Source organism: Nipponia nippon, unplaced genomic scaffold, assembly GCF_047370975.1.
Source record: "Nipponia nippon isolate SJK-2023a ecotype South Korea unplaced genomic scaffold, ASM4737097v1 scaffold_6, whole genome shotgun sequence".
Classification (NCBI taxonomy): domain Eukaryota; kingdom Metazoa; phylum Chordata; class Aves; order Pelecaniformes; family Threskiornithidae; genus Nipponia; species Nipponia nippon.
Window position 1 is genome coordinate 61,647,505 of NW_028262380.1, and position 12,947 is coordinate 61,660,451.

The window sequence follows — 12,947 nt, forward strand, 5'->3', positions numbered from 1 at the left end:
GTTGGGGCCAGCCATGCAAGCAAGAGAGAAGTGGGACAAACAGAATTAAACCACTTTAAATAGTACTGGCTAAGTCCCAGATGCACCTTTTATCTGCTGAGAACTACTAGGTTAGCAAAGAAAAAAAAAAAAAAGTCTCTTCTACTCAGCTCTAAACTTAATGCTTTCAATTCTCTGAGGAAAGCCTTTCATTTTTTGCTTAGTACAGCAATTCAAACAGCCCACATTCCAAGTGTGAAGCGTTCAGAAAACTTCCAGAAGAACCAGAAGGACAACGCTGACTGCAACCACTTGCCACCGTCTGCTACCTGGAACCTGCCAGCAGCTCAGCACTGGCTTCATCGGTGGCTCCAATGACACCTGCACCCAGCTCTTGTGATCTTCACGGAGCAGGTGGCACCTTCATAATCTTCGCCGTTTGCTGTACAGACAAGCCCAGAATTACAAAACAGGGCAAGCTGATTTACAGGATAGCCCAGAGGATGGCAGGAACTAGAGCAGCAAACACCATTAGACCAGGAAAATGCTGCAAAAGCAACGCTCTGCTGCCTCCTTCCACCCTTCCCACAAAGCTGCCACGCACGCTATCTACTGTATTCACCAGCCTCCAGCTTTGAAGCTACCACACTGGCTTTAAAGAGTAAAAAACCAAACCAAAACAGAACAAAAAGAATGGGAACCCTGTGAAGTTTTTGTCTTCCCAGATCTGCATCCCAAACGCAGCATGCAATTTCACATGGGAAGAGGCTGCTGGCTGGCACCACAGGGAAAGACATTGGCCTCATGATGCCCCAGAGCTCCAGCCCACAAATCCAAGCAAAGCAAGGAAGTGAGCTCAGATTTTGCAATCAAGTGTATGTTTGTGATAAAAAGACTCTACATGCCCAGATGTGGTATGAGCCATTAGTAAAGCTTGTGCTTCCAGATACTAAATCTTACAGCAAAATTCTCTAATTTTTCCCCATGTTTATGTTTTCCATGTTAATATGGCCTCACTTATTGCAATAGCTGAGTACTCAGCCTTTTTTTCCCTTTACTACCCCACCTCCATTCCCAGAGACCAGGGGAATTGTACCCATGGATTTTAAGTTGGGGAGCTGAGAAATAGTGAGCACATGCCACTTGCTGAAGGGCGCAGAAGAAATCTGTGACACCAAACTCAGTTTCACAGCCCCCAAAAGACAAACATTTCGTGTTTTCTACACCTCCAGTGCTTCAGTTTAAGGAGAAATGCCTTTGGAAAATGAACAAATATCAATCCTGAAAAAATTACAGAAAATTCATACCAGCTTACGTCACACACCAGTCACCAAATGAAGCTATGCTAATCAAATGCATCACCCATTGTGACTCATTCTCCCACACGATGACTTTTCCATCCCTTTCCCAAAATAGAGTGCAAGAACAGTGCACTGCAGAAAGGTGGGCATGAGAGATGTAGATCTCTGCTCTCCAAAAAGCCACACATCGGGTCCAAGCTCTCCTTAGCTAATGGAGCACCTTTCCGAGGCCACTCGCTCCATCCATCTTGGATATCCACCTTGGTCAGCTCAGCCTAAGCTGACTCTTAGTTCAATGAATTAAAGCCCATGTGGCAGTTTCTTACATATCACCATGATTGAAAAATCTCACATCAATTGTCCGGTCATTATATTAATATGTATTTATTACATCACCTCGCAGGTTGGTTCTTCTTGGATTTTTGAGACAAAAAAGATCATTTACCACACTTGCAACTAAAGGAGCAGCATTTGTAATCTGTCTCCAGTAAATGAAATCCCTGAGCTTTTAACTCAACAAATATTGTGACACTGCACAAATTAAACCAATATTTGTTGTAATTATAAAGTTACCTAGAGACATGAGATGACAATCTGATACGGCATTCCCAGTCTCATATTTGAATAACTCGCCGAATTTCCAGATCCGTTTTACATATTTGTTTATATTCATTTATTTTGGGCTCAAGAGAACTTTACACCCTAATCGCTACAGGGGCTCTGTCATGGCTACTTAATTTTGACAGCCCAAAGAAAACAGTAGGACTGATTTTAGAAATTATTATCTTCTCAGGTCACCCTCCTCCTTCCCAAAATCCACCTTTTCTCAATTGCACTTTTGATATTTACAATTGCTGGACATCTCTCACATAAACTTTGTACTGCGCTTTCCTTTGTCTAAGGAGCACAGGACTGAAGGTACACTTCCAGCCCTGTGAGCTGAATTCAGCCATGGATGCTCTTCACAATAATGGGATCAGCACAAGGAGATCATGTCAGCAAGGCTGAAAACTATTTCTCTGCCATCAGTGGCATATTTCCCAGTGACTTCCCATCTCCCATTGACTTCACAAAGTCCAGGATTTCACCATTTAAGATTTGTTGAAAAATCTCTGTTAAATTGCCTCAGCCAGCCCAGACATTTCACTGCCTAGTAAAGGGTAAGTGGCCTGTAACCTGAATATCTGCAGTCACATTTAATTGCTATTACAGACAAACTCTCCCTCGCAAGATTTTTTGATGACTACATGATTTTCCAAATGGAAACATACTGTATGAAAATATGTCCAGATACATTACTTTACCTCCATATAATACAAAGCAAAGCTGGAAAGGTTCAATTAGGTCATCTAATTCATTCTTCAAGCCCTCCATTACAGGACTGTCCTCTTCAATATATTTACCAGCTTTGTCCATATTTATACTAAACAGCTCAGGCAATAAGCTGTCATCAGTTTTCGTCTACTAAAGAGGTAGGCGCATGATTAATCTTTAAACACACAAGTAGCCTTTCCAAGTGAAAGGGAAGAAGTCCTTGAAATTAAGGGTAAGATGAGGTTTGTGCAGAATATTCAGGCTTTATTCTGTCAATGCCAAGCTTTCTGTAGAGTATATTAAACTCACTATTCACTACTGCTTGAAAGAAGACAAAAAGACCAAGACCATGCATCGACTCTGTAAAGTACGCCTGTGCAGCTAGTGGAAAGGACAGCTATGGGTCAGGTAGCACTCAAGGTCTCCAACAGAACTGTGGTCAAACCAGCCTCACCACATTTCCAGTGGTACCTGTAGACAAGACAGCTAGCTTGGGAGTGAACGTTGCACTGTAAACTTTCCTAAATTCCTTCAAATGCTAGTTACTTTCTCTGGGATCTTAAGAGACGTCACTCCAGACAAGGGATGTGTAACTGCATAACTCATCTTTATCCATTAATGTATATGGATGGGAAAAGGTGACTTTCTCTCATGGGAAGGGGAGACAGACAGCCTACCAGCACAGAGGGGTAGTGTTTTATTTTTAACGTCCTAGAAATCTAAACCATCTAATCCCGCACACTAAATGAAATACGCACTCACAAAATGAAGTCAATACTGCCTAGGAAGTTGAATTTTGCAGGAAAATTCAGGTACAGACAGCCCCCTCCAGAAACATGGAGTTCATTTTTACACCTCTGCATGTTACACATACACATATAAATAATGATCAACCACCCGTAAGTACAACATCAACGTTCATAAGCACAAGACAGAAAATAGAAGGTAAAACATTACATTTCCTAAAGCAGCATTAACTCACCCAGAGTATACAAACAGATTTATATAAAGGTCACTGGAGTAAATGCTATAAGGCAAGATGACAGGATAAATAACACAACCCGAGGCCCCACTCTTGAAAAGCCTACAAGCAGGTCTTTCCAAAATGCTGGGGCTTGACTTTGTTCATGTAAGACACAGTGTAAGCCTACAAAATTCAGGCTGCAGCTGGGTGAACTTTATGGGACGTTATGTTCCTAATCCTATATTTAGTTTGCAGCACTCTCCTTCTTACATCCCTCTGTTGAAGACACTCTGTATTTCATTACAATCCTACCTCCTCCCTCATGCCAATTGTTGCCATTTCAAATTTTTTCTAAATTGGCAAGTGTAAGAGAGGAAGAAAGAAAACTAAGGAAATGCAGGCAGCAATTATATGAGTGACATGCCACAAGTGAAACCCAGCTGGTCTGGAGACACCTCCATGAGCAGGAGTTTAGTATTCTTTACTTGCATGCATCCATACTGTCCTGCTTATTCCAATGGCCAGATGAGTCTTGCCAGATCTCTCCTGTGTTTTTTCCCACTTTCTGGTTCAGAGATTTTGCCTGAAATTTTTGTCAAGTCTGAGAGCAACTGGGCAAGTGGGGGGAGATGAAGAATGAAATTATTATCCTGTAACCTTAACCTTAGAACTTGCTGCCACAAAGATCGTAATAATCAGATTATTCACAGAGACAAGACCCACTTCACAGTCATTCAGTCAAACAACTGGACACGTGTATTAAAAACACAAGAAATACCTGGACATAGGCCCTGCAAGAGCGCTCCCTTTTCTGAAGCTGAGTCCATAAAGACAGCAGATTAAAGACAGAATAGAAAAAACAAGTTAGTGACAGAACAAGGGAAAAAAATTGAAGAAAACACTTTTGAAAAAAACCTCATTTCTCTCTTCAACAGCTCCTGAAAACCAACCAAACCAAAGGAAGCATGCAAGTTAGGCAGCAGTGGAAGGCTGGAAGGGCTGGCTCCAGTCAGTCCTTTTTCAGTGAAGTAAAGCACAGACTGGCAACTTGGTGAGAGTGGCTGTTAGATGGTAGGAGACACTGAAGTCAAGTAGAGATGCTAAAGAGATGATGTTTTCTTTACAGCTTGGAGATCACACACGATATTTCCACATCAAACAAGGCTGGAAAGAATGGTACTGATGGATATTTACATAAGAGGAGCGTGGGCTCTGCAGTCAGACAGCACTGATGGCACAGTGAGGTATAACCAAGCTTTGGATGAGCAGGACGTATTCCAGGGAGCAAGATGTATGCAGCACTGCATCCTGAGACAGGACGGACCTGTACGGACCCATCCTGATACACCTGCTCAGGTCTCTGGCTCAAGGCAAAACCTATAGCTCTCCAGCTTCACTGCTGTCAGCTTGCTTAAAGCCAGCTCAGGCACATGTCGAGCGTGACAACACGTTGCACTGAAGGAGAGAGCATTGCCTAGGGCTCCTGGTAGCGTAAAGGGCCACTGAAGAGAACGTAACAATGAAATGGGAATCAGATGTAATATTTCCAGTTGAGGCCATTCTTTCCCCTTTGGACTAAACTGCTTCTCCAGGAATGCATTTTCCAGTCCTCTCATACCGAGTTGTGCTTTCCTTTGTAATTTCTGGGCCTAAACGCCTTATATGCTGAATAGCTTTTCCACAAGGAATCCCACCTTTTCCACAGGAGCCACGTTTAGGACTATACTTTGAAATGCACTTACATGCCTCCTGCCTGATAACTGCACTTTAGTGTGTCATGAAATTCAAACAAGTACTTATTTACCTCCCCAGGACTTTGCTGGCAGTCTGCAGCTGTGAGCTAGAATTGGTGAGCTCTGCATCGGTGCAACTAAACCTTGCAAAATCAGGCTGCTCAGAGCCGCTGGCTTGGCTGGGTTTGTTTTTGCTGATGCAAAAACATTCCTGGGGTGGAAATTGCACATCAATAGAGATTTGGGGTAACTTGTGCTCTCAACTCACAGCAGTGCAATCCCATTAGTACAGCTGAGAGCCAAATTTGTCCCCAAGAGTTTTGAGGCTCTGAAATAAACAAAATACACCCAGGTATCACGCAATGCCTAATTTCAATTTATAATTCATCAATTTGTAACAGTAGAAATCTTCCTCTGGGTAAACTTGGCCAGTACGAAGACTTTACAGAAACAAATGGAGATCAAAGAAAGCCTTGCTGCAAATTACCGAGCTATCCACTCGGGGGTCTTGCCAGTCTGCAATAGAACAATTATTACCTTAATTAAGCCTGATCCAGTGGAAAGCATAAAGCTTTTAGTGACAGCAAAGTGGCTCCTGAAAGACGATGGCTTTTAAAAATTCTGATTATGCTAGTTTATTTCAATTCATTGTATATCAGCTTGTGAAAAAAAAAAAAAAAGTACAAAACAGCACAGGTGATTACTTTCAGATCCCCACCACATTTCCTTTAATGATTAAAAGAATATTTAATGGCTATTGCTTACTTTATTTCTTCTTTCTGACTAAACAGCACTAAACAAAACTCTTTGCAAATGACTTTTTTCCTTTTTTTTTTTTGGAAATACTCTTGATCAGTGAAGGGGAAAATGGAGAAGTAACTCCGCTGCCTTTTGTTTGCCCAATACTATTTCCAAGTTGAATTCATGCATTCTTAAATGAACACAGAGCAGTTGCTCTTCTAAAGAATTAAGTGGGGAATGAGAGCAAGTAAATTACTGAGCCTGTCATTTGGATCACTGACTCGCATCGCTGTTTTGCAGGACTCCACGCGGTCCAGAATTTTAATGTGCAGTGCAATTGATTTGTATGATCTGCTTGTGCAAAGCTGATGGCAGGGGGGAAAACCTGCAAGGGGGACCCCAGGAGTGATAGCCGAGCCGAGGAGCTCTGCTTTGGCCAGTTTTCCCCTCCCCTCGGTAACTCATACCTGCCCCCATGATACAATCCCATTTCATGTAACCGAAACAAATATCGGAAGGTGGGATATAAAAAGATGAAAAATATGTGCTTGCAAAGCTGAAGTGACAAAATGTTGGGTGTGGCTAGGGCACATTCAGAAGAGCAAGCAGACTACAACCATGAAACCCGTTAGTAGGTGACATTAATTGCTGGTTTTACCTGATATTGTCAGACATCACCATCATTTCAAACAAAGGACTATGGTATGATTATAACAAATAATGTTATGCTGATGTAACAGTTAATACAATTATTACCTACATTGTTACAAAATAGCTGGAAGCACTAATTAAAAGCATCAGAATAACCCCATACACAGCGCATGCAAAGCACATGAGATGCAGGACTTCAATTCCCATGCGGCTGTAATCTTGAACAATCCAGAAACCCTTTGCATTTAAAACAGCGCAAGTTTACAATAATAACTTACAAGAAAAAAGACAATGTTACTTCTCTGAAAAGTATTTCTCTCCAGAAGTCACACAAGAAATTGCAGGCTTAGCTGGGATCATTCATTCCCCATATAACCTTGGGACCAAGTTCTGTTCTCACTTACATGGATGCCAGGGCTGTCAGAGCCAGCTACGCAGCTGAGAAGAAAATTCTGTGTCTTATTTAAACTGGGTGGCCAATGTAACTATGTGCTTGTAGCCACAGGGTTCAGCTGCTCTTTGTTCTAATGACAAGGCCTGTACAATTCATCATCTGAATCCTATATAAGTCCTATCCCTTGTGTTTACATGAAATTCAGTGATGAAGAGGGCCTTGGCCCAAGTAAACCTTCAACTTCAAATGTATTCTTAAGGACTCCACAGTTCATATTTCTTCCCATGACTGGCATCTTCTAGCACCTTTAGTATGTAGCAATTCCACTTAATTCTGGAAATGACTAAAGGACTAATAATTATTCTAAAACAGGGGGCACAGAAACCACACCGTCATCATGCAGTGAGGTGTTTCTGGGCTAAATCACAGGTCATCGCTAAAAAGGCCCTCTAATACTAAACCAACCTGAAGACTTTAAGTGTAAATGTGATGGTATCTTATGTGTCTTTGGTAAATGTATCTCCAGTGTAAATAAATGTTTCTGTCTGCTTTTCTTTGTTTATATTCATGCATAAATTGTTCATTTGACCTTCACATCAGCATCTTGTAATGTTACAAGATGAAACAAATCAAAATCCAGACTTTCTCTGTCTCTTGGGGCTTTCAATATTCAGATTTTCTGGATCATATTATATGGCATTTCACAGACAGATTCAGCACTGGAAACGCTAGACAAAATTCTCGTCTCATTCACACTGGCACAAGTCCAAAATAATTGCTGTGGCATCACTTCTCATACTGAGCTATGAGAGCTGAGACCACAATGAAGTACCTGAAGTTCATATATCTACACATCTAAGGGTATACATTTCACAGCACCAACAGTACACTTGGCATTTACAACTGTTTCGTTTCTCAGCAGAATAAAATACACTGTAAACTAAAAACTGCCAGGTACTCTTGTCTACTATCAAAGAATCACTGCCCTAAAATGGCAGTCGTTCAGAAAGACATTTATAATAGCCTTCCAGGAGCGCCAAACCCTTCTTCATCCTCCTGTTGTTTCCAGAGCCCCTTTGTTTTTACCTTATTTAAGCTGCGTGCAGCACTGTCCTTCCCACCCGGAGTCAGGTTTCGGAGCTGCACGTCAAGCAAGTTCACCAGCTGGACCATGGCGGACACAGAGTACGTGATGTCACCAGCATACAAGTGGTTTTTTGTGTGCTCTGCAAGCTCCCGGGCAATGTTGGCAGCCATCTCCCCCGACTTCATCTGCAATTGAGAAAGCAGAGGGAAAGGTTGTCCCTGGCTGTTAGTATGATGTTACACCAGTCCCTTCCAGCCCCACAGTGTTAAGCGAGTCAACTCCCTGCAAGAAGATTAAGAAGAGGAGAGAAGAAGAAGAGGAGAGAAGATGAAGAGGAGAAGAAAAGAAGAGAGGAAGAGAAGAATTTCCAAAGAAGGAAAACTATGGCAAGGCTTTTCATGGTTTCATCATGTACAGTGTTTGAGTATGGTTTAAACGTGTTTTTTTCCAGCTACAGTCTCCGTGCTGGTTTCAACACAACAATTTCTGATCTTCTCACAGGGCACTGCTGGAATTGAGGGGCAGCTGCTTCTTTGCACTGCAGCAGATGCAACCAAAGATGACATTGCTTTCCATGGGATGCCCATGCCTGGGAGTGCTTCAGTTAGCTTATCCCATTGCCTTATCTATGCCACTTGAAAAAAAATAAACTATGTAAATAGTCTCTCCTGTCAAGAAAGTGCAGTTTCTCATTCCAGAAGATTATTTGATAGCGAAGAGATAATTTTTGTTACAACTCCTGTGCAAAAAAGTTCCTTGTAAAAGGAACAAAAATCGATGACATAACCCAGATGAACAAGAGAAAACAGTTCACAATTCCCATCATGTGGATTTAATAATCAGGTGCTAATTTACCACTTAGCATTTGCATGCAGGAGACATACTCCTCACCACACTAGCCACTGCATCTGTAATGAGGCTAGTGATTCTCAGCACATAAAAGCATACTAACTCAGGAGCAAAAGGCTTAAGGCTTCAAGCAGAGGCCCGCTGGAAGGGAAAACCAAGTAGGCTGTTTGTCTGAATCTTCTATTAAAAGACTTTTATTGTCTAGTTGAGTCATAAAACTGACGAATCACCTGCAGTGAAATTCACTGTGTAATTATTTGGGAAACTCTCTCTTTCCCCCTGTGGCTTTTCCCTCTTTCTTGCTCTGTTTTGCTTCCCCTGTCTGGTGCCCCCTTCCTCTTTTATGCCATGGGGATTGGGGACAGAGCAACTGGTTCCATATCCTTTCTACGAGCAGCCCACTATGAAAATACTATTGCAGGTTGCTGGTCTCTTTTTCACTATATACCACTCTGTGATCTGCAATGCATATCTATGGGGAATATGCCAGGGATAAGGAGAAATTACACAGGATGACATTTAAATGAAGCTCCCACTTCTCTGTCGGGCTCAATGACCAACTCTGCTGGGTTCTTTATATGAAATTTCCAATTGTCTTAGCTTCCAACCATTAGAAATCAGGTATTTCTCTTGTTCCCTCAATTTCTGGTGCCTATTATAAAAGCGAGATTCTAGGGAAAGATTGCAGGCTGAGCTTCTACCTCTCTGTAAATCAATTAGCTGAGTTATAAATGAATAACTTACTTCCATCAATTTGACAGCAACAGCCCATCTGATTTAATGAAATCTAACTGAAGATGTTCATATGCTCATCATCAGAGAATTAAAGCATATGATGATATAGATAAGATAAATAAAGGAGATAATGTGTTGTTCTTCCCATTAGAGCAATGATAACATATATTCAAAAACTGAATTATTTCCTCCTTGTTACACACAAGGCTAATGCCATAGAAACCAGATCCTATTCTTACAGCTGCCTGCTCTCCTAAGCAGCTGAAGCAAGCCATGCATCAGCACAGAGGCCAAATTTTGACCTCTTCTGTTGGCATGCAGAACTTTAAAAGAATGACTGCATCAAATCTCTTTACATAAAGAAATCAATTTCAACATTTTCCTGCAGTTCATCGCTGGAGCTTAGCATGTATCATGACACATGGTGTTTCTGTAAGCCTTGCAGAAAACTGCAGGAATGCAAGAGGTTTTTTACAGATACATTAGAAAAAAAAACCTGCTACCCAATATTTGATGCATACATTTTCTATCGGACCATGCATCTGTGCAAACTGGCATACTCAGAGCAAATTGCTCAGCTGCTACAAAGGCAAACCTAAGAGTTTTCTTGCCCCGTAATAAGCCTCTTGTTGCATTCAACTGCAGGCTGCCGTTGTTCCTACTGGTCTGCAAAAGTGGTCCAGGCTGGTCACTAATAAACCCTTCTCCCTTTATCTTGGACTGATCCTAAAAACTGCAAATCTTGAGGAATTCTAGGGTGACCAAATAAACACCCCAAAATAGGCAACAATGGAAGAAATGCCTGAGAAAAGGCACATTAAAGTTCAAAATCCATGAACTCCTGGGATATAGAAGTATTTACCCAAACTCATTTCATGCACCCAGGTTTCCTGAAAACACAGAGATGTGCCATTCCCTTGGGACAGTGTGTCTGGTTGACAGGTGATGAAGCTACTTCCTAGCACTGACACTCATTTCCAAACCTATTCATTGTCACCCAGAAAACGCAGCTACAAGTCACTACAACAGTACTGAGACACTCTTTCCATCCTGCCTGTGTGCATAAACGTGAGGGGTATCCAAAATTATGGCTGTTTGACATGTTAATGCTAATTTCCCCAATTCTTTTGAGCATTTTCCACTGAAATTGAAGTGTCTCCTATGCAGTCCTGTCAAACCCAACTTCTGTTATCAGTCCTAAATGTTGGCTGAATATTCTAGGCCTAAGATATATGTCTGATCTCTTATAACAACAGGACTGAGCCCCTTTTTTGGTTAATTCTCAGTAAATTCTTTGGTCAATGCTCAGCAGAGCTCACCGCTGCCCAAGAGGACGCATTACTAACTTAATTCCCTTCTATAAGGCACCTCTCCACATCTTCCTCTTCATTACTGCTGCATGAAAGATGAGCTCTTCATGAGGTATTTCTTCCAAAACATGTAATACGCTTTAACCCAAACACTGACATAGTCACTTAGGAACACAGGAACATTCCCTGGAGGTTCTTCAAGGGTCAAGCTGTCATTGACAGGCAAGCAAGAAGGAGAGAAAAAATGTGCAGGTAACTGAGCTTTCTACTGGGAGGCTCAAGAACAAGGGGAATTAAAGATAATATATCTCTTTCTGTTTTGAGAATAATTTTTTTCTTAAATTTTCTATCTTGATTACAAAAAAATTAAATTTAAAAACCAAAAAGGATTCTGGGATAAAAGAAAATATTCTGTTCAAACCAAATCGGGTTTCTGTTTTTTTTGGGTGATTTTTTTTTTTTTTTGCCTTTTACAAATCGATTAAATCTAGTCTTGGAATGCTAATTTGAAGGAGAGAAATAATGTTTCCTGCCAAAAATGCCAACACACAAAACATAGTTTTCTAGCTCTGTCAAAAAAATTGCTCCCCTCTTCCATTTGAGCATGCTGGTAGGATTCAGGCCAGATTTACAAATGAGCATTGGCATACCTGAAATCATGCTGCGCAACACTTGCTAATATTTTCCAAGTTTTTACCACTATTTTGTGTCTTTTTATGACTGAAAAGACTGTGAAATAATAGTTGTTGGAGAGGGCATATATTCCTGCCTGTTTCATACATGCCAAGGAACAGAATCAGGGAGCTTTGTCTGGAAAGACTAACAATGACCCTCCTGCAGCACCGCTCACTGTTTCAGCCCTACCTTTCTCAGAGGGAACCGACTGCAGAAGAGGACAGTAGAATAAAAATGAGAGAAATTGCAGAAAAGAAGTATTTAGGGAAGAAAACTCAGAAGAAATAAGAAAAATGCTGGGAAGGAAGCGAATGTGCTGAAACACCAGTGGTCATAAAGACAAAAATATTTTCCTGCAGCCTGAGGTTGACTGATATAAAAAAGAAAAAGATGGTATGGAAGATTGAACCAGGATTTTTAAAACCAGCGACATACAGATGGACCGGTCAGCTGGAAAGGCCATGGAGTTGACGTTATTTTCTGGAGGGACAAACATCTGACAGTTTTCATTGGGCACCATCAGCTGCCAGCAGTCAGGTAGCAAGGCTGAAACAGGGGCTGTGGGCTAATTCCTGACACTGCAAAGCCTTCATGGCCATTTTCTTTCCCTGGCAGAGGTTTCATAATACATGTGTGCATTCATAGAAAAGAGTCAGAGCATATCTACCATCCTCTTTTTTTTTTGGAAGACGAACATCCCATTCCATTCAACTTTGTTTTTTTCTTTTATTGAATGATACCTAAGGATATAACTAACTAGTTATAAACACTGGTTATCCAACAGACAGTTGGATTGCTGCTCTCCATACGGTACAGCAGAGCTGGAGAACACTGAAAAAGTGGTTTTGAAACTATGGTATTCAACCTACTTAAACCGCATTTAACGTCCCTTTAATAATCTGCCAACCGCAGCACCTGCTGCATCCAGCAGGATGGCGCTCTGAAAACAGACTGCCAAAAGCAACCTGAATGGAGAATTTCATTGTGGTGTCATCAAGACTGCAACTTCACCCTTGGACCTGGACATGATGATGTGGTGATGTCCCCCACAAAACCCCACTCCGTATGCCAGACACACGCAAGCAGATCTACAAGACCTGATGAAGGTACTTTGAACCCTATGGTTTATCTGCTCTTTGTGACTATACCATCTAGGCTGTTCAGGAGGACAATATGAGCACGGGTGGCACGTGCTTTAGATTTGAGGCTTTTCA

General features: G+C 41.5%; 1 protein-coding gene across 3 annotated transcripts in view; it reads right to left on the reverse strand.

Moving 5' to 3' along the window:
• Window positions 1-12,947, reverse strand: part of ADGRL3 (adhesion G protein-coupled receptor L3) — a 513,913-nt gene that overhangs the window by 81,921 nt on the left and 419,045 nt on the right. For 2 of the 3 annotated variants that reach the window (XM_087736050.1, XM_087736049.1), the window contains exons 11-12: window positions 8,164-8,349; window positions 4,337-4,375 (exon numbers count right to left, since the gene is read on the reverse strand). In XM_087736050.1, the coding sequence (XP_087592176.1) occupies window positions 4,337-4,375; window positions 8,164-8,349 (225 nt within the window). The remainder of the gene's footprint in view (window positions 1-4,336; window positions 4,376-8,163; window positions 8,350-12,947) is intronic. The other variant, XM_087736051.1, reaches the window with a different exon arrangement.